The sequence below is a fragment of the Mustelus asterias genome, chromosome 5 (genome assembly GCF_964213995.1).
Source record: "Mustelus asterias chromosome 5, sMusAst1.hap1.1, whole genome shotgun sequence".
Taxonomy (NCBI): domain Eukaryota; kingdom Metazoa; phylum Chordata; class Chondrichthyes; order Carcharhiniformes; family Triakidae; genus Mustelus; species Mustelus asterias.
This window is the reverse complement of record NC_135805.1, coordinates 60918113-60941128: the sequence shown is the minus strand read 5'-3', so window position 1 is coordinate 60941128 and position 23016 is coordinate 60918113. Positions and strand designations below refer to the sequence as shown.

The 23016-nt window shown below is 44.2% G+C and overlaps 1 protein-coding gene across 3 annotated transcripts in view; it reads right to left on the bottom strand.

The window, feature by feature from the left end:
- epha7 (eph receptor A7) overlaps nt 1–23016 on the bottom strand; it is a 202176-nt gene that overhangs the window by 151288 nt on the left and 27872 nt on the right. For all 3 annotated transcript variants that reach the window (XM_078212656.1, XM_078212657.1, XM_078212658.1), the window contains exons 4-5: nt 4477–4632; nt 2019–2354 (exon numbers count right to left, since the gene is read on the bottom strand). In XM_078212656.1, coding sequence (XP_078068782.1) covers nt 2019–2354; nt 4477–4632 — 492 coding nt within the window. The remainder of the gene's footprint in view (nt 1–2018; nt 2355–4476; nt 4633–23016) is intronic.

Genomic DNA, 23016 nt, shown 5'->3' with positions numbered 1-23016 from the left:
CAGAACCAAGCAACTCGCTTGATTGACACCTCATCAATCTATAAACACTCATCCCCCCAGCACTGACTCACAGTGGCAGAAGTGTGTATTACAAGATACATTGCAGAGACTCACCAAGGCTCCTTCTACACCACCTTCCAAATCTATAACCTCTACCACCTAGATAAACAAAGACAGCAGATACCTGGAAATACCGTCACCTGATTGTTTCCCTCCAAGCCACACACCATCCTCACTTAGAAATATCTCACCGTTCCTTCACTGTCGCTGGGTCAAAATCCTGGAACTCCCTTCCTAACAGCAGTGTGAGTATATCCAACAGCTCAGGGGCTGCAGCAATTCAGGAACGCACCGCACCACCAACTGCCTAAGGACAATTAGGGATAGATAACAAATGCTTGCTTTGCTATTGTTGCCCAGAGCCCAAGAACAATTTAACGAAAAGCTGTATTGCTCTTTTTCGACTGACACAGACACAGTGGGCTGAATAGTCTCTTTCTGGGTCATACATTTTCGATAGAGCTGCACAGTGCACATGCATCGCTCTGAAAGTCTGGCAGCTCGTTCATATCATACCAGCAATGCAATTGCAAAGTGAGTTTTCCAGAAATTGCTGTTGGTGATATTTGCTAATAGACTCTTCAAGTGTAACTGTGGTGCTGTTCCATCTGCTAATCAATATGGACATTGACTCTTTCATTTAAATAGCTAAACTTGGACAGAGGGAGAATTATAAGTGCATATCTGATATTCTAAGCTTAGATAATTACAAATTTGTTATTATATACACATTAAAAACAAATACAACTGAGAGATGTCAAGAGAGATGAAAATTAGAAAGCGGCTGCAGAAAATCACACCAAGGGAATGTTCGACCAAAAACCAAGAGGCTGAACTCATGCTGGAACCTGCAATTCCAGCACTTGCTGCCTATCACTTTCTGGGCAGGAACCTCGTTAGGCCACCAGCGAGGGACAGGGAAAATTGGGAAACAGGATCTCGCCAGTGAGAATCTCGTGGGATTTTGCGCCTGTATCGCCGTTCTCGCTCACGCTGAACGCGGGCACAAAATAGCCCCCAAGCGTTGGTGCAAAGTTGTTTCAGTTTCACACCAACATTAAGCCTATAGAGTAAATGCACCTTGACAGTATACATTAATCAGCATCCTGTGCCAAACGTAACCACAGCAGTAGCCGCAGGAGAAAGCAAGGACAAGAAAAGTGATGCTGCAATCATATCCAATATTTTCACAGTCCACAAAATAATGGTACCTGGCTATTATGAATCTTATCTAACCTCGCAGTGGAAGAACTGCTAACACAAATACTATCACTTAATACGTTAAATGTGGACTCAGTCAAGCATTCACAAAAGCAAGGGATAGATTCTTAATTCTACAGCAAGTACAGGAAGACAAACTGAAACTAAGGCAGGAAATAAAATAAGAATAGTCTGATTGGGACTTAAATGATAAGGAGGGAAGTTTAATCTATCTGCTTTTGTAACTAAGTTATGAACCCACCAATACTTGAGGAGGACCTTAAGATTGCAGAAAGGCGCATAAGAGATTTGCTCAGGTGAGAGGCCCCTTGTTATGAGAAGCCACTACAGGAACTGAGGAAGTTAAGAGGAGATCAGGGGTTGATGCAGTAACATCATGTTTTTTTTCCTTGTGCTAGTTCAAGGATGCTTTCATATTCCAAACTTGACTGATTCAATTCCAGGAATCAAAAATTATCAAATCAAAGATAATGATAAAGAAAATGTTCCAAAACTTTACCTCAGAATAACTAGAACTGGAATTACAGTGAATGAATCAATTCAATTTCTTGGGCTTAGTACCAGATGACTAAAGCAAAGGAAAAATTGAGGAGAGGACAGCAAGTACAACAGAAACAGTTAAAACATGGAGATGTTTCTGGAGATTAAGCTGGAGACAAAAACAAAATAGGCGTTACATATCAACATCACAGACTGAGCATGAAGCTGTGTTAACTCTTGTTGGCTCTGCGTCTTACCTGCTTGACTTGTGGTAATGCTAACGGCCGCAAATAACCTCTGTGTCCGGCTCAGGTCTGAGACGCCATTCACGGCTTCAACCTCAAATGTATAATTGGCATGGGCCAGTAGATCCACGACTGTTACGTACGTATCTGCCAGTCCTGACTGCTGGGGCATGAAGCCGATACTGCTGCCACAAGGCACACACTCACCCTGCTCCCAGCTGCATTGTTTGCACATGATTCTGTAGGTGACATCATCCCGACCCCCGGTATCGGCCGGCGGACCCCACTCGAGACTCACTGTGGTCTGATTGATGTTATAAATGAGATTTTGCGGTGCCGAAGGAGGTCCTTAGGAATTAGAAAGAAAGTACTGGTCAGATAAAGGCACGCTGCCAGAATAGATGTGGAGATTGAGCAGACATGTCAAAACTGACAATACTTATAACTCCAAATGAGCTGATTAGGGCTATTTACAAGAATTCTCAGGCTTCTTTTTGTCTTTCTCAATTGAATGTACTTACGTTATCCAGATCACGGACCAGATATTTTACTCAAATCAGCACAATTAACTATTATTCACACTTGTCAAATTGGGACAAGCAGTGCTTCCCTTCAGAAAAGAATAGTTACTGTTTTGATGAGGGAACTGCTTCAAATTTTCCTCCTCTCAGTTAAGAGCAGTGGCCCAAAATCAGATAGTGCACAATACCAGGTTCAATACTGGGTATGGGGTGACAGTGGCACAGTGATAATGTCACTAGATGAGCAATCCAGAGACCCAGCTTCATGCTCTGAAATCAAATCTCACCACAGCAGCTGGTGGAATTTGAATACAGTTGTAGATCTGGAATGTAAAGCTAGTCTCAGTGACATTGGCCATGAGACATAGAACATAGAACATAGAACATAGAACATTACAGCGCAGAACAGGCCCTTCGGCCCACGATGTTGCACCGACCAGTTAAAAAAAAACTGTGACCCTCCAACCTAAACCAATTTCTTTTCGTCCATGAACCTATCTACGGATCTCTTAAACGCCCCCAAACTAGGCGCATTTACTACTGATGCTGGCAGGGCATTCCAATCCCTCACCACCCTCTGGGTAAAGAACCTACCCCTGACATCGGTTCTATAACTACCCCCCCTCAATTTAAAGCCATGCCCCCTCGTGCTGGATTTCTCCATCAGAGGAAAAAGGCTATCACTATCCACCCTATCTAAACCTCTAATCATCTTATATGTTTCAATAAGATCCCCTCTTAGCCGCCGCCTTTCCAGCGAAAACAATCCCAAATCCCTCAGCCTCTCCTCATAGGATCTCCCCTCCATACCAGGCAACATCCTGGTAAACCTCCTCTGCACCCTCTCCAAAGCCTCCACATCCTTCCTGTAATGTGGGGACCAGAACTGCACACAGTACTCCAAGTGCGGCCGCACCAGAGTTGTGTACAGTTGCAACATAACGCTACGACTCCTAAATTCAATCCCCCTACCAATAAACGCCAAGACACCATATGCCTTCTTAACAACCTTATCTACTTGATTCCCAACTTTCAGGGATCTATGCACACATACACCTAGATCCCTCTGCTATTGTTGATTGTTGTAAAAACCAGTCTGGTTCACCAATGCCCTCTAGGAATGGAAAATCTGCCATCCTTACCCGGCCTATGTGACTCCAGACCCTAAGCAATGTGGTTAATTCTTAACTGCGCTCTGAAAGGTTAGCACTGCTGCCTTATGGCGCCAGGGACCCGGGTTTGATTCCCAGCTTGGGTCACTGTCTGTGCGGAGTCTGCACGTTCTCCCCGTGTCTGGGCAGGTTTCCTCCAGGTGCTCTCATTTCCTCCCACAGTCTGAAAGATGTGCTGGTTAGGTGCATTGGCCATGCTAAATTCTCCCTCAGTGTACCCGAACGGGCGCCGGACTGTGGCGACTAGGGGATTTTCAACTTCATTGCAGTGTTAATGTAAGCCTATTTGGGACGTTAATACAATAAAAAAAGAACGAGTAACAAAATACCACCCAATTCTCATGAAAGAATAAGGGAACAAAAACAATCAGGATTCTCGCATTGAGCACCGACAAAGAGAGGCCTGAGATCCATTCTAAATTTGACCTCCCGCCCTCCTGAAATAAATCTGGCTGGTGGATCAGTTCTGGATGCCAAGCAACCTGACCCAGCTCCACAGTTACTCCACACCTACCCTCAGTGGATACAACAATGTTGGTAATGCCCCGGTCCCTCTCAAAAGCCTAAAATAAGCTGGGAAACTGGGAAGGAAGATTACAGATTTCAGTTATCAGTCAGCAGTAAATTGGTACTGGATTTCCAGTACTAGATAGCTCCCTAACTGGAGCACAGCTCCCAAATCTGATCCCATTAGCTGCACAGGTGAGTTAAAACCACTCCCTATGCCCGAAAACCTGAAAAGATTTGCTGTCGTTAAGGCAAGATGAGTGAACTTACTGGTACAAGATACAGAGGGAGGATCAGTGAGAGCTCTGTAATAGCCATCCTCGCACTCACACCACGAGGAGCCTTCTCGAGCTGCGTGACTGTGAGCTGGGCAGCGGGCACATCGATGGTCCTGCGATGATGACTTATAGAATCCTGGTTCACAAGCTGCCAAAAGAAACATATCATTTCAACATCAGTGACTTTGATAGCAATGCAAGGTCAAAGTTCAGTACAGTTTCTCCATTAAGAACATTGTGAAGAATAAATGAGAAACAAAAGGGTGATCACATAATGTACATCAGAACTTAGCTTTTGGACTAGGTAAGGTGCTGCAAGTCAAGACAAGATGCATTTATCATCTATAGTAATCACCCCTTCAACTCACTAATGGCCATTTTGGTTCTTCAGTGAACACCACTAATTTAGAAACATAAATAACGTTATGCCAGAACAGTTAGTACCGAACTCTTTCATCTAATTGTAGTTTTCCCGTCAACTTCCTGTATATAGAATCTCTTTTTTCCCAAAAGCAAATTAATATAAATCCTTCACCGTGCCTTTGCTGGAAAACCAGTAGAAATCTGAAATGATTTCAAGTCTTACAGGATTTACAGTTGACCCTATTAAAGTTCTGAATTGGCAATCACTTTGGATTGATGTGGCAAAGTTATCCAAATATTGGCCACTTTGTTAAATATTCGATCTAGCCACAGACACAATGGGCGGGATTTTCTGATCATGCTCTGCCCCAGAACCGGAAAATCCTGCCCAAGGTCATTCCGCGTCCCGCCCACTACGATTCCCTTGGTGGGCGGGACACGAAAATTTTGGTCAATATATCAGAAGATGCAGATGGGGAATATTCATCCGACATAAATATGTTTTGACCTAAACTCTGGAGAAAAATAGCATCGCCCTCCACCAACCCTGCATTTGGAACAAGTGCTGGAGCTTTTGGGTGAAGTGGACCAGGAACAGAGAATGGTCAGGATTTATTTTTTCTCCCAATCTCATGCTGAAACTACTTAGTGCTTTTGAAAAAAAAATTATCAATGCCGAGACCTGGGACCAAATTTCCATCTGGGTGAGGAGGTGCGTCTCGGAGCTCGAATGGCCACCCTTAGGGTTTTTTTTTTAGGGAATCCAATTTTCCTCTGCATTCCCAACCTCACATGATTTCTCTCTGGTCTTTTTGCTGGATCGGGAACGCCTGGTGTGCAAGTGCACACCTGCCCCCATGGAGGTCGGGCTTCCCATTTTAAGTGGGGTTGACACTCAGATTTTGTTCCTCATACCATTTTCAATTGGTGCTGCGGGGTTTTGGAAGCCCAGTAAAAACATGTCAAGTTTGTGGGTTCGTAAAGAAAATGGAAAGCTTGCTGAGCAGTCTGGAACATTCTGAAAAGGTAAGGGCAAAATGTTTTCACATCCTCAAATGTCACAATTAGGCGCTGTATTGTAACGTAGATGCATTTTTAATGCGGTGATTCATCATAGGGTTGTGTCTTTTAAAGATAAGTTGACCCTTCCATTGACCAACCTCTATATTTGTTCACATGCCTCATGGTGCTTTTCCAATGGGGAAAACTCCATGAGGCAGTGAAAACTGTTACAAAATGTCAGGGACAATTGTCTCAAAAAGATTCCAAGTGTCGAATTTAAAACTGGAGTAAATCCCGACGTTTATTCAGCGGGATTTTCAAAATGAATCCCCCACACTCTGTGCACTGCAGAGTGCACTAGCATGAATCACGCTGAACATCAGTGGGTGGAGTCTATTCCCACAAGAGAGGCCGGCAGCATAGTGCTAAGTGGGCCACACCGCATGCCAATCTGTCAACACCGGGATTGGCGCATGTGCAGTAGGCCTGCACTGCAGGCCCCTGATTGCTAGCCAGCTCGATCGCTGGCCAGCCCAGCAACCCCTGCATTGCTGGCCCTCCAACGCCACCACGGCCCGATCGTGCCCCCCCGAAAGCAAGTCCGGGCCAGTCTCAACCGGTCCCCCCTACCACGCCCCCACCACCCCGATACCCAGCCCGATAACTGGCCTCCCACCCTCCGCTTGCGATCCCAATGCAGAGTGGCAGCGCAGCCCCCCCCATCTCCACCCATCGCCCTCCCACAGGCACTGCCTCCATTAGGCCCCACCCCCTTGGCACTGTCTGATGCCCAGTGGGCAGTGCCAAGCTGCCCCCTGGGCAATCCCATTTTGCCTCTTTGGCAGTGCCATGGGGCCCAGGTTGGCACTGCCAAAGTGGCAATACCCAGGGGCACCTCCCCTGGTGCCTGACCCTCTGGGGAGGCCTCGATTACCCCCCCCCCTTCACTCCAGGGGGGTCAGGTTGCCAGCTACCCGCAAGTGGGGAGCTATAGTAAACCTCACTGGAATGAACCACTCCTGCTAGGGGTGGGGGAGGCACTAGCGAGGCCTGGAGACTTCAGGCCTGGGCCCGCTAATGATATTTAAAATAAATGTCAATTCTAATTTACATAATTTATACAGCTCTGCGCAAGAAATCGGCGCGGAGCTGACGGCACCGGAAATCCAGCTGCCAGAGACTCACGGAGGCCGTGGTGCCCATCGGGGAGGCTGCAAAACGGCCTCCCCTTGAATCTCCTGGCCTGCTGCGCTACAAAAGCAGTGCAGTGGGCTGGGAGAATCACTCCTGTCCTGTCAGTCTGTGCTGTTATCTTTTCTACCATGATTTAAATGGCTTTGGCTGATCGTCATGGATGCTTTAAAAGGTGTTTCCCCAAAGTCACCCGTGAACACTGTATTTGTTTAATGTGTGTATTTTCCTACTCATGGAGTGAGAAATTCAATTAAAAATAACTCAACAGCAAAGCCTTTTTACTTAAAAGAGAGAAGGTTAATTTACTTCACACTATTGCTCTGGAAGCTACCTCGGAAAAGATACACAAAGAATGCTTACAAATGAAGATAAAAACAATACTTATTTTAAAAAATGGATAGTTCAGTCTCTCTATTGTTCAGTGTAAGCCTGATATTTAAAGTCGAAATGTTGTGTTGTCTGAAGTGAAAGCCGTAGTCTCTGCAGCTGCGATGGCCTCCGCTGGTGAGTTGTTGGGAGGTTGCTTTAACAGGTGAGTTTTGTAGATGGAAGTCATTGTACAGGGAGGAGAGAAGGTTCCTTGATCTTCTAGTTCTGCAGGTGTCGCACTTCTAACTGCCCAGATGTCTCACAACACCAAGTTAAAGTCCAACAGGTTTATTTGGTAGCACGAGCTTTCGGAGCGCTGCCCCTTCATCAGGTGAGTGGAGAATTGGGTTCACGAACAGGGCATATATAGACAAAGACACAATTGCAAGATAATGGTTGGAATGCGAGTCTTTACAGGTAATCAAGTCTTTACAGGTACAGACAATGTGAATAGAGAGAGGGTTAAGCACAGGTTAAAGAGGTGTGTATTGTCTCCAGCCAGGACAGTTAGTGAGATTTTGCAAGCCCAGGCAAGTCGTGGGGGTTACAGATAGTTGAGGCTGTCCTCGTGTGTGCGGAACTTGGCTATCAGTTTCTGCTCGGCGATTCTGCGTTGTCGTGTGTCTTGAAGACCGCCTTGGAGAACGCTTACCCAAAGATCTGCTGAAGTGTTCCCCAACAGGAAGGGAACACTCCTGTCTGGTGGTTGTCGAGCGGTGTCCATTCATCCGTTGTCGTAGCGTCTGCATGGTCTTGCCAATGTACCATGCCTCAGGACCAGTAACCATTAGTTGTCTCTCCCTCGGCTTGAAGCTCTTGTCTGCTTCTCCGAAAATGTTTATTCAAGGTAGTTCTCTGTGAATCCACCTTTTGTAGTCCACTGTCTCAACAATGTTGAATCATTTTCCAAATACGGAAATTGGTTAGCATGGTCCTGGGACCTATCTTAGACATTCTTAGTTTAAGGAGAGAACAATCCCAATTTATTTAATCTCTCCTCATAGCTAATACCCTCCATACCAGGCAACATCCTGGTGAACCTTTTCTGTACTCCCTCCAAAGCCTCCACGTCCTTCTGGTAGCATGGCAACCAGAATTGGACAGAGTGTTCCAACGTTTTATATAACTGTAACATAATTTGCCAATTTTTATACTTGATGCCCTGGTCGATGAAGGCAAGCATGCCATATGCTGAGACCCCCGTTTCCTAAACAATAACCATGAACCTATTGGTCAAATCTAGCCAGTGATTGCCATACCATACAGCCTAAGTGATCAGGACTTGGGAATGGTCTTCAGCTCAGTGAAGAAAACAATCTTTTGCACAAACTGATGTTTGCCTTCAGCATCTCGAGCTGAGCTGTTTCCTGAGGATGCCCCTCTCCCTTGCTCTTCCACTGCCTTCCGCCCCTAAGCTCTGGCTGAACTGCTTTCTGGGGATGGCTGACTCGCTCTCTCCTGCTGCTGCTTCTTCAACACCTCATCTGTCTAAACTTCTTCCTGGCTCAACGCACTCTGACTACTAATTGCATCAATTGCAAAGAACACCCTGTTCCCTATTCTTTCGTTTTCCGTTCTTTCTCTCAGTTCCTGCCCAGACATGGTTTACAAAACACATGACTCCTTTTTTTTGCACAAGTAAAATCAAACATTCTTTTAATAGCATCCTACCATTTTGTGACATAATGCTGCCATGAAAACACTCATAACACAGATAAAAAGAAAATCCATACACTGGATTACCTGCTCCCCCTTTGTATAAGAGGGAAGAGAATAGTCCATTCAAGGATGGACTATTAATTAGCAATGATGGTAGAGCTTTTGACTCTGAATGGGTTTTTGGCCATGGGTTTAATTGTTACCCCAAATGCTCGAAGCTACGATCTAATACATTATGGAGGGATTGCTGCACTGTTGACTGCTGCACTAGTCTTCTCGAGGAAAGTACTTGAATCCTGAGGTTTTCCTCCTCAGGGGGCTATAAAAGAATCTATCACACTATTCAAAATTGAGTTGGGGATATCTAACCAATATTAAGCCCCAAACAACATCACAAAGATGTTTATTTCACAACTGTTTGTGAGACCTTGCTATGTGTTAATTGCTTGGCATGTTTCCTACATTATAACAGTAACATAACTTCAAAAGTTCTTCATTTGCTGTTAGCATGTTGAGATGTGCTAAGGTCATGAACATCAGTATATAAATACACTATTGGAACTCTGAGTTTAGTTTACTGACTTTATCAGCATCTCATTGTTTGTCATCTCCAATGTCCAATTTTGTATACCTTGTTTTAACTTTATCATTTTCAAAAAATAACTGTGTCCACACAGTACAGCAACAATTTTGAACTTGATATAGTCAGACTCCAGGCACATTGCGTGAGCAAGGATTAAAGATCAGTGTCAGGATCTAGTGAGTGCCTTGCTTGTGATGTTGGGTCATTACTGCAGCATCCTGCCACAGACCTTGTCAAATCTATGGGGGTTCATAGATGTATTGTTCTGGAATTAACCTTTATCCCAGAAATCCCTCACAATGTCATTATGCTTGAGCTGTTAGTGTGCGGTGCTTTTTCTGTGCACGGATGGCTGAGTTCCAGTATATACCTTGTCCTTGAGGTGTGATGACACTGACACCAGAGGACTGATGACTGTAGCATTATCATTCAAAGTGTACTGATAAATATTCGGCGCATCTGTGAAATTCCATTGTATGGTATATATTAGAAATATTTAAAGTATTGTTTTATTAATGCTCAGAACATTTTACAATCTACAATGTTTACATACAATTGAGGCACAGCACTAATGGGAAATGCAAGAACATCAGTAAGGCCGATGATAAAAATATATTGTTAGTTTCAGGAAAAAATCTTTTGTTAGTTACTATACTTATCAGCATGGAACAAAGTCAAAGAAAACCTAATACGCAACATTAAAAAGAAAGTTCCTCAATAATACTCAACAATAAGATAAACATGAAATTAGGATCATATGTGCCCTTTTTTGGACAGTATGAGTGCTCTAAGCACTCGGAAGTACCATCCACATTGCGCACACACATTCGTGAAACATCACATCAAAGCTATATTCATGCATACACTGAATGGCCTCTGGAAACATAGGCAACCCGATGTAGATAGGTTGGCAATATTAACAGGCTGGGTTACACAGATGAGAAAGGGTGGAGCTTTGGGTGGGCAACTGGAAATCCAGATTCCAGGGGTGGGAGTTGAGGGTGCTGTAGGGAAGCAGTGCACTGAAGGCATTTCTCACTGTATCTCACCTCACCTCCCTCCCCTTCAACCACTGGCTTTCCTGAGCACCGTGCAACTCAGCCGGTTGTGTAAAACATGCAAAGTAAGTTAAAGGGTGCCAGCCTCATTCCAATATTTAAATTGTCAAACCCCACTGGGAGCAGGTTGTCTTCCAGTCCTTTGTTTTTCTTTGTATAGCTCATAATATGGTTACACAAAGGAATTTCAAATTTCAAAAAAAAATTAACATCTAATCCAATCCTAGCCTACCTGTTTTGTGTGTCATAGTTCCTGCTATGTCTCTGAAGAGTTAGCCCATTCTGCAATCTTTCTCTTCCTTAGACAGTTGCTCAGGATTAAGGAGGATTTGCATTCACTCCAGTGCAATGGGTTCTGGAATGGCTGATCTGTCGATGTGTGATCTGCAAACTTGGCCACAGGTGGGGCACATGGTGCTTGAAGAGTTGGATGAATGGGTTGTCTCAAGGTTTGTGCACTCCCTCCAATGCCTCAGCTTCGCATCTACAGGTTCCTGACCAAGACTCTCAATGTGTTTGGTTTGGTGCCTTCCCAAATGAGCCTTCTCATTTTGACCAGTCACAAGCCAATAGCCGGACTCCCATGAGTTGGCAGGTATGTTTGACCTCTTCTGGGATGATCTGATGACATCCTAAAGTGCTTCCGCTGTCCTCCTGGGACTCTGGTGTCAGACATATGACTGACATTTCCCACCCACTGGAGCTGGTTTTGAGTGGTTAGCACCTCGATGTTGGAGAATTTTGTTGCAGAGGATGCTACTGTTTGACTGCAATCAAAAGAGAAAATGCTGGAAAATCTCAGCAGGTCTGGCAGCACCTGTAAGGAAAGAAAAGAGCCGACGTTTCGAGTCCAGATAACCCTTTGTTAAGCACAACTGACAAAGGGTCATCTGGACTCGAAACGTCAGCAGGCCTGCTGAGATTTTCCAGCATTTTCTCTTTTGCTTTCAGAATGCGCTGCAATTTGATTTTATGCTGTTAGACTGCACTTATTGCAACCAAGATATGGAGGATTTCAAAGGCAGCACTGGCGGCACTTCTCCAGTGCTTTGAGGTGCCAACTGTAGGTTATCCAAGTCTCCAAAAGCATATTGGAGGACAGGGATCACTGCTGCCCAGTAAACCATGATTTTAGTCAAGATCATCTTCATCATCATCTTCAGTGTGCTAGCTCAGGCTTGGGCCGACTGAGGAAAAGAGTATTTGACCAGGATGTCAAACCCAAGACTAAATCATTCTGTAATACTGGGAAGAAAATGCATTCCTGCCCATATTCTTTGAAAAGCAGGCAAGAGGCTCTCAACTCCCCTGTATAGTCTAAATACGTTAGCACGGCTCCCATAGATTACTGGCCGATCAGGTTCAGAGTCCTTTGAAGTTAAATAGATCTAAATTGTGTCTTCCACTTTCCTGATTTTTTGAAAACTAACTTGGTGAAGGTATGGCATGGTGATGCAACATAGCACAGACTGGTGGGTGGCAAAACTGATTTCCGATTCCATGCAGTTTCCTGTTTCAGACATGTAATTCTGTGGCTAAAGGTCTTAAAATTTTCAAATAATAAAACCTCGAGAGGTAACTTTAAAAAGCCGGCTTCATTTGGCAAAAGTTCAAGCTACAGGATTAGCATTGCTCGGCGGAAGACCAAAAAGGCCAGCAGTGTGGCAGAAATATTGGGAGTGACACTTGCGATCAAAGTGACGCCGATCACAAACAAACAAAGATCAATGTTTATATTTAAGAATAAATCAAAATAGGTCATATTAATAAACTAAAATGTGTAATTCTCACCAAAAACTGACATAGAGCAAATCTGCTTAGACGTTTTAGTTTTTCGCCCATCGTGGATAAGAAAATGGTTAAAAATCTTATGGTTCATGATTTTTTTAAAAATCCACATTAAGTAAGTTTACCTTATCCAAAATTAGCACTTCAGCCTCACCTCCCATCAAGCAACCCAATAACACAAGTATGGGCAGGGAGTGGACTTAAAAAGGGGGATGCAAATTTAAAAAGTGCAAGGTTACAGGTCAGGGGATATGGGAAGGGGGTTTGTCGTGGGCACATTTGTGGTTGAGAAATGCCATGGAGCTTTAATTCTGGGGACGAGTGTGCATTCCCTTTCTTTTGAACAGACCCAGGAGCTGCATGTTGGGCAGGGAAACCTTGCGATTCAAGGCCACAACCCAGCAGCAGATAGATTTAGTGATTGTTGAGGCCAGAGATTGCGGGTTTGGGGGAAATTGGAAAGGTGTTAGAGATGGGGTGGGGGAGGTAAGAAATGGCAGAGATGTTGGCAATGGAGGCTGGGAGCTATTTACAGGTTTGACTTGATGGGACTCGAAGAAATACCCTTATTCCTCCTGCTCCAATTGAAGCCCCATCAAGGCATTTATCTGATGGATCTAATTTACCTGCCAGGTTTCTCTATTTCCTTCTCCTTCATATACTTACCCAATGTCCCCTTAAATGGATCCAAGCTGTAAGCTTCAACCATTCCCTCCGATAGTGAGTTCCACATTCGGGTAAAGAAGTTTCTTCTGAATTTCCTAGTGAATCTTTTCTGGTGACTATCTTATTTTGATGGCCTCTAATTGTGCTCTTCACAAGTGGAAATAAATGGGCTGAATTCTGGAGAGAGGAATGAAATCCATCACCGGGGCTGAAAGCAGGTGGTGACCCCACTTTGGCGAGCAGTGGATCCCAGGGCTGCATTTGACCAGCAGCAGCCAATTAAGAGGCATCCACCAGGGCCAGTATAAATCTAAGGGTGGCAGCCCACTGCCGAGGCCTGCCAGCTCAATCACTGACAACTGGCAACTCCGCAATGCCACCGCTAGCAATTGCTGAGGCTGCAGCTGTAGGGAGAGGGCAACTTTGAAGACAAGCCTGTGGGGTTGGGGGATGCTGGGGCTAGGTAAGTCGGGCATCGACAATCAGAGGGATAATGCTGGATAGTCGCTGAGTATGGTATTGTCATTATTGCTTCTGGGCACTCCTCCATTGCCCGTGCAGTGCCCACAAAGGAGGGCTGGCCCAGTTGCTACTCGGAGGCTGCCAGGTTTCACCTTTTGGATTCCCCATGTGTCAATGGGTTCTCACAACTCAGGCAAAATGCCCGTAGAGTTGGAGGGTAGCTCAATCGGCTTCCTGGCAAGCAGCCAATCTGCCAACTTTCCAACCACTGGCAAAATGGCAGGATAGCAGGAAGACAAAGCGCTCCCTCCCCCTGATGCCTGTCCAGGCCATTTTACCAGCCTTATCACCTCCCAGCCCATGTCCAAAGCACCCAGAAATATTCTTTTTGGATCCTCTATCAAAACTTTCCATATAAATTTTAAAGACATCCATCAGGTCACTCCTCAACCTTCTTTTACCACGAGTAAAGATTCTTTCTTGATATGCTTTTCTGGTATCATCCCTGTAAATCTTCTCTGCACCCTCTCAGTGCCTCTATATCCTTTTCATAACATGACAACCAGAACTTCATGCAGTATTCTTAAGTGTGGTCTAACCAAAGTTCAATACAGGTTAAACATAACTTCCTGACTTTCCGATTCTATTCCTCTGGAAATAAAGCTGAGTACTTAGTTTCCTTTTTATGGCCTTGCTAACCTCTGGCACTACTTTTAGTGACTGGCGTAATTGTACTCCGAGATCCCTTTCTGCCTCTCACCACATAGACGCACACCTTCTAAGTAATAGCTGCAGTGTGCAAAGTCAGAAAGATTTTTTCCGGAGGTTAAAGACAGATCCTCAAAGCCAATGGGACAGCATAAGCTTAGAAACAGAGCAGCACATGCTATTCTTTACTAAGCCTAATAGTATGCATGTGTATGTGGGCATATGTGCACGTGTAAAAATGTGTAGATCTTACTGCCAAAGGTTAGGGGTTTTGCTTAAAGAGTAAAAGAGATCTTACCAGAGAGATGCTATAGTGCTTGAACAGATCATGACCTTGCCTCACATTCAAAGCAAAAGGTCATTCGAGCTTTGCCCGCTAACATAGCAACCAGGGTAAACAGATAGTGAAGGGAAACAAGAGGAACTAATGATAGGAGACAAGTCAATAGAACTAAGCCTTCTGGAAATCAAACTAATCCACACAATAGCTTCACCACAGAAACTTCACCAATTACCAGAATGTAATTATGGGAACAATCTTTATTGAAATCAGAACTGATTCATTGTTGAAGTTCTCAGTTCACATAAAAATCTGCTTTTGGTTTTGTTGAGACTGAGTAGCCGACTTAATTCTGTCTGTTCTTTCATTCATGTTATTTCAACCCTACAAGTAGGTCGAACCATATGATTTATCAAAGCAATTTCCATTTATTTTTATACTGAGCTTAGAAATGAGCACCTTGCATTCCCACCATGCCGCCTGTTTCCCCACACGCTGCCATCAGTCTGCAGAAAGAGTTCCCATTATACAGAGTCGCAAAGCCTGTCTGACACCAGAGCAGAGCACTGGGAACAGTGCTTAATATTCCATTTCAGATCATCCATCGCCCCATTTCCGAAATGCCACGCCTACTATTATTTTGCATTAAATAGCAGGAGCTCCTCCAGACCTGAAGGGCGAATTTCATCTTGGATTGTACTGTACTCTTGTCCATATTTTAGCATATGTACATGTTTACTTTATATAACTGGGCTAAGATAGCGCATCCAATAATTTTGCGCATACATTTCATTAATGAGTCATCAAAACAAATTGTATCCCCGAGTCATGATAAAACAATTTGACTGCTTTGGGCTGGATTTGGTACCAGTTCTGTCCTTAGTGGCTCAGTAGTTACATGCTTTATGTGATTAGTAGTTAGAGATGCTTTATTTTTCATACTTAATTATAAGATTGTTAATATCTATCTGTTTTCATGTTAAAATAATTATCCTCGCTGGAAAATGATGGCTGGGATTTTTCACTGAACAACAAATTGCTGTAAAAATGTTTTTAAAAAATTATTCCCTCCTGAAATGTTGGTACAGCTATGGGCATGACTGCAGTATCATTCCAACTGAAAATTAGAGATTTGTCATAAATATGTTTTTGTGAAAATGCTACTTTTTTAAAAAATGAATAGTTTGAGGCTGCCAAATGTCACCTGACTTATTACAACTTCAATGTTTGTCAAGTTTCTAGAATGCTGCAAGTCCATTGCAAGTAAACACATTCAGATATATGTAGACATTTGAAACCAATGCACATTTCCATAAGGATGAACCAAAACTGGTTGACAATGGCGACCTGGAGGTGTCAATAGCTCTTTCCGATCTCATCAAAACTGGAAGAATGGGAGCCATTCAAGTTAAGTGCTGAGACATATGAAAAGTTAATTAAAAGCAAAATACTGCAGATGCAAGGTAAAAGTACGGTAAAGTTTATTTATTAGTCACAAGTAAGGCTTACATTAACACTGCAATGAAGTTACTGTGAAATTCCCCCACGCTCCGGTGCCTGTTCGGGTCAATACACCTAACCAGCACATCTTTCAGACTATGGGAGGAAACTGGAGCACCGGAGGAAACCCATGCAGACACGGGGAGAAAATGCAGACTCCACACAGACTGACCCAAGTTGGGAATCGAACCCGGGTCCCTAGCGCTGTGAGACAGCAGTGCTAACCACTGTGCCGCCCCACCATGCTGCCCCAATGCTGGAATCTGAAACAATAACAGAAAATGGTGGAAAATCTCAGCAAGTCGGACACATCTGTGGAGAGAGAATAGAGCCAACTTTGAGAGTCAGGATGACCCTTTGTCACTTTGACAAAGGCTCATCCTGACTCGAAATGTTGGCTCTGTTTTCTCTCCACAAAAGCTTTCAGACCTGCTGAGATTTTCCGGCATTTTCTGTTTTTGTTAAAAGTTATAAGATAATGGATGGGACTATGCCCTGAGATCTGGACTAACCTCAGATGGCAGCATGATTCAACAGTTTGGAATAGAGGCCATTTTTGTTTTTTTTTAAACTGTGCAAAGGTGAGAAGCCATTTTGTGTGGAAGACAATACTGGCACACAGCTCTCAGCTGAACCAGCCATGAGCGACATGTGAAAGCTGGCGTTCCCTGTCATCGGGAGTTACAGATTAAGGCATCCAGAAAATCATCCCTTGATTGCTGAGAAGAAACCAGGCAATCTTCAAGTGTCACTACATGCAGTTTACTGTCAGAAAATGAGCTTTTGCTCTCTCCCAGCATCTGCTCTATCTTTCGAGTCCACCTACAAAGGTTCACTCCAAATTTTTGACTTCACAAGCCATTGCAGCTGCTGAACCAAATCTCGTGTTTCAATCCCTTCACTTTGGAAAGAAGGGATTCAAGCAACAAATGAATCTTTAAATATCTTTTTTTTAACCTTTATGTGCGCTTGAGTCTTTTCTGTATTTTCGCTAATATCATTGTCACTTTTATTTAAGTAGCTTTCAGCAGCAGTTTTGTAATAAACTAACCTTTGCCTTGTTTAAGAATAAGGCTTGACTGCTGGATTACTGTTATATTTAACGACCCACAAATTAAAAGAGAACTGCAAAGACACACACAAATTCTTAGCTCAGGGACCATTTTGCAGAAGTGCCGTTTACATGGTTGCGACAAATGGTATTTTTGGCTCAGATCAAGCACTAGATCAAGCCCAAGATGGGGTGCAATGCCTTATCTTCTCAGTTTGAATGCTGTTTGTCTCTCTTGTGGGGACCATGAATTGGATTCAATTGGATTTTTAAATTGTTTTTTGGAGCAAGCAAGGAAGGGATGGATTTGTGTTCACTCAGTCCACTCTGGACATTGGCTTTGTAACATTAGGAAAGACGGATAAAAAATGTTTTAAGGAAATGAATAAACTGAATGATAAGTTTATACAAAAATACACTGACAACCAAGTATTAGAATTATACATCTTTCTCAATCACTTTATGATGCCCTACCTGACCTACTACTGTGGTAATAGAATGCCACCTTTCTAACACCTGGTTTAACTGCTTACTGGTGTAATGCTGGGGTTTGAAATGCTTCAAACAGAATGGCTGCGCTTCTACATCATTAATGAGCATGTAAGAAAATTGCAGGAATGCTGATATCTGAAATAAGCTATTTCTGCAAATTAGATTTTAGAATGGATTGCTAATTAATACAAAAAAACAAACAGAAAGAACCAATCTGCTTTTTTTTATTAAAAAGGAAAATTTCTCCTAATTCATCAGACAAAGAAACCTTTATTATTACGCTGGAAAACAATGAGTCAACAGTTAACTGGTAACACAATGACACCTTCACTTGAACGTAATGATTCTCAGTTATTCCAAAACAAATTTCTGTCCACCCAATTTGATGTCATTTGAAGCAACTCAGTCGCCAACTAGCTATTTTTCCCAGTTTTCAAAAAGAGACATGTAAAGCAGTTCGGTGAAAATATTTTCTTTTTCTATAACTTTACACACAGAAAGAATATACACTAAATATAACAAAGAAACACTGAACCCTATTCTCCACACAGACAAATTCAATACCTAGTGGGACATTCTGCAAATGTCTGTTGTCAGACTTATCCACTCATTCCTGTGGATTGTTCCCGATCAAATGAGGCTCAAAATCCCGGCGTGTTTTGCTGTGGATTCTGCTCCTTCGGTGTCATATTTCACAACAGACGCACAACATTATAAATATATCTGATCAAATATGATGTGGTTTATAGCGCAGTGCTTTGCATTTCTAATTGTTTCACATACGCGGGATAATGATTGGTCCAGGACTGAGCTAAAAACATTGCTGGTCGGTCAGTTCTCCTGGTGACTGGCTGAGCCGGAGGAAAACATCTGACAGGATTATTGAAAAGCAGGACTTTCTCCGCAAGAATCATCAGGACATAGAACAGAGGCTCAAGAATCCTGAAATCTGAAAATGGCTGACAAGCAATAGATCTGTCACAACGTTATCTCCAGCTCTCAGGATGTGGTATTTACCATTGATGACAGCTAAACACTGGGGTAGAGACTGACAGGTCGGACAATGGGAAATGTCATTCAGAATCAGAGGATAGCTTTGCATGTGCTCCCGAAACTTGAATGCTGGTTTGGGAACAGAATTGTCCGGCTGCACCCACGTCAGTCTTGGATCATTAGCAACGGAGATGGAAAGCAGGAGATTAATTCTGGGAGAAATGAACAATGCATTGCACAGCTACATTCCACCATGCAAAATTTAACAGATGAAAGTCAATAACAAAATAAAAATCAGCATTCTAAAGTGATCAGAAACAGCTATGATATTCATGCTTATATGAGGTAAAAGGGCAAGATTTACAGCATAGCTGGAAATTCAAAAACAATTCCAAAATAGAGCAGATTACAAAAAAAGCAAATACAAGGACTGTGGCTAATCAACGCTATTGTATTTGTATCCCTCAATATGACATCCCAACACATCTCTCCTGCGAGTCGAACTGCGTGTGATTTTATTTTGTTGATGGTGGTTGATGGTGGCACGGTTTTGATTTGATTTAGTATTGTCACAGTAAACAGTATCGTTTCTTGCGTGCTATACAGGCAAAACATACCGCTCATAAAGTACATAGGGGAGAAGGAAAGGAGAGGGTGCAGAACATGGTGTTGCAGTTGCAGCTCGGGTGTCAAGAAAGATCAGCTTAATATATAATAGGAACATTCAAACGTCTGACGACAGAACAGGGAAAAAGCTCTTCTTGAGTCTGTTGGCCGAGTCGTTAGCCTCACAATGGCTGGGACCCAAGTTCAAATTCCAGCCTTGGTTGACTGTCTGTGTGGAGCTGGCAAGTTTTCCCCATGTCTGCGTTGGTTTCCTCTGGACGCTCCGGTTTCCTCCCACAGTCCAAAGATGTGTAGGTTAGTTGGATTGGCCATGGTAAATTGCCCCTTAGTGTCCTAAGATGTGTAGGTTAGAGGGAATTAGTGGGTTAAGTGTGTGGGGTTACGGGATTAGTGCAGGGGGTGGGCCTGGGTGAGATTCTCTGTCGGAGAATCGGTGCAGACTCAATGAGTCAAATAGCTTCCTTCTGTACTGCAGGGATTCTATGAAATGGTCAGTGGAATAGTAATTCAGATTTTTAATCCAATATTTTACCTAATAGTCACTTGGTGGTACAGAACACGTATTGCTGAAAAAAAGAGACATGCTGTCGAAGCCGAAGGGCCATTTGGTTCTGAAAAGCTCCCCGTCAGTCTATCTCTTTACCCTGGAAAGAGAAGGGGCCCGATTTTACCATTGCGGGCACGAAAACATGGTAAAGTCGGGTGTGAGGCCATTAACGTGATCCGCGCCCGTGTCCGCACAGATGGCCACTTTACCGAGACCTGGGAATGGCCGCGATCCAATTCACGCCCGAAACAGGCGCAACGGCGTTTTAAATGCATTTGCATGCATTTAAATTGAATTAATGCACTGTCCGCCCAACTTTATTAGCATTTCCCCCTTTATCACCGCGTTCGCTGATCTGGAATCGCGCCGAAATGGACATGCTGAATAAAAGTCTGAACCGGGCGCTCCAGCTGCTGAAGAGCGAGTTCAGCGCTTCCAACGGCTCTCTGACTCAGATCGGTGGTGGGGGAGAGGAGGGAGGCCGGATCATTCTCTGGTTGCGGGGGGGGGGGGGAGAGGAGTGAGGCCAGATCATTCTCTAGTGGGGGGGGGGGGGGGGGGTCAGATCGTTTTCTTGGGGGGGGGCGGGGAGTGAGGCCAGATCATTCTCTGGGGGGAGGGAAGGGGGGAGTGAGGCCAGATCATTCTCTAGGATGGGCGGGGGGGTGGGGGGTGGTGGGGGTGTCAGGCCAGATCATTCTCTAGGATGGGCGGGGGTGGGGGGGGGGGGGTGAGGCCAGATCATTCTCTGGTGGGGGGGGAGGGAGGAGGGCAGATCGTTGTCTTGGAGGGGGGAGGGGGGGGGAGGGACGCCAGGTCATTCTCTGGGGAGGGGGGAGGGAGGCCAGGTCATTCTCTGGGGGGGGAGGGGGGAGGGAAGGGGGGAGTGAGGCCAGATCATTCTCTGGTGGAGGCGGGGGGAAGTGAGGCCAGATCATTCTCTGGTGGAGGCGGGGGGGGTGCAGATGGATCTCTGGTGGGGAGGGGGCAGGGGGGTCCGTTGCCACTCTGTGGGCGATCGGTGGGGGGGAGGGGAAGGGGGCAGGGGGTCGTGATCAGTCTGGATAGCAGGAGGGTGGGTGGATAAGGGGACAGTGATGTCTGTGGGGGCCAACGCTCCTGCTTTTTGTGGCCCGGGAGCGATCTGACATGGGCGCGCTTTTTCAAATTTTTTCCTTGCTGCGCATGCGCATTACAGAGCTTTGATTGTTTCAGGTGCCCTAATCTCCGCCCACAGCGCAATTCAGACCCGCGATTTTTTTTTCAGGCTGAGGGCCAATGGGGGCTGATTTCCAAGTCGGATATGAATTGCGCCCAGATTCAGCACTTAGAATGAAAATGGTAAAATCAAGCCCAAGCTGTCTGAAAATTCTGAGCAACAGAGGAAGCTAGCCATTTTACGCTGCTACTATTCAATAGCAACAAGAGTGGTATTCTCCACAGGATGCTGCCATCAAGCCAAAAAGACTTTCTACCTATCAGATAAATGATGTGGTATATGAATTTCAGTGCTGGTGTGACGCCAGGTCTGCAGGTCATATATCCCAAGGATGGGGTGCGTGGAAACTCCCAAAGGATCAGGTAATAATGCGAGATCGAGGCAAGTGGTAATCAACGCTGAGTGTTGTCAGCAAACATGGGAAATGGTCCTTGTGTCCATGGACAATGTCAGAAGGGCAGTATTTGAAGGAGAGAATGGTGGGAAATTTCTACCTTCTGGGAATGACAAAATACAGAAAAGAATGTCCCCAATTCACTGTAAATGATGGGTTTGCTAACAGTCAGACATCTTTTGGCTTAAGAATCTCCCAGCGTTCTCCAAACGCAAGCAAATTAAATGGCAAACCTGCAATACTCAGTTGTCCACTCTAACATCACACTCCCCAATCATATTATTCCAATCTTGATTTTTCTGTGCTTTGGCTGCAAATTAAAATGCTTATTTACAAAACATCCAGCTGTGACCTCCCATTAAAAACCATAGGGGTGCAGGCGTGCAGCAAAGCTGCTGCCTATCCTGTGCTTACTTCACTAATTATTTTCAGTAGGAACCAAAATAAATTGGCAATAAAGTTGCAAAGTGTGAATTACTTAGGGAGAGAAAATAGGCTGCATTTTAAACTATTTAAAATATACATGCATCAAAAATACACATAAAGGTCATTAAATTAAATTGAAGACAGCAACAATATGTGTTTATAGAATCATACAGCACAGAAGGAGATCATTCAGTCCATCGTGCTTATGCCAATTCTTTAACAGACCCATCCAATTAGTTCTGTTCCCAAAGCCCTGACTATTCTATCTGCTTCTGCCATCCTACAAGGGGTATAGTAATCTCTCCTCATTTCCCCTCTGCTTCTTTAGCCAATATCTTAAATCTGTGTCCTCTGATTGCTAACCCTTCTGCCTGTGGAAATATTTTTGACTATGTACTCTATCAAAACCTTTCCTAACTTCTATTATGCCTGTTAAGGTCAGTCAGAGGAACATGTTATTTGAATCAATCAACCAATCATTAGAACAGATGGCCTACATACCTGACATCACATCAACACTGAAATTTCTACACAACTTTGCTTTTAAGCCGACAGACCATTATCAACCAGTTCACACCTGCAAAACTTCAAACAAAACTTCCACTGTTAGACATGACTCTATGACTGGGCAGCACTTGCTGAACAACACAGATTGTGCTAATAGCTACACTAACCAATTCTGTCGTGCTCATAATGTGGCTCACTTAGGCTTGCCGGTGATATGTCTAAGCCCTGAACCTTTTTTGAATTATGTAGAAACACGAGGGGCCTATAGTTTCACGTTGCTTTCTCCACGGCAATGCCTTGGCTAATCGGAGTCAACTTGCCAACCAATCATTTTGCCTTGTAGTATAAATTGTTGCGATTGTTTGAAATTTGGCATTCTTGCATTTGTCCTGATGAGTGCAAGGTGAAAAGCTTTGGCAATATGACTCTCTTTTCAGCAAGAGCCGCAAAAGGGTGACCAGCCTATTGGAAACAGGGGTGTGGGAGATCCAGGGCAGAGCAGCGAGACAGGAGGAGGCTCCGGTATCCCATTTACCTCCTCTTCTCCATTCCATCCACACATCCTTTACTCCCTGCCCTCCCTTGCTTTCCCTTTCCTTTTCTACACTACTCACACCATCCCCAACCCCCTTACCTTCCCCCTT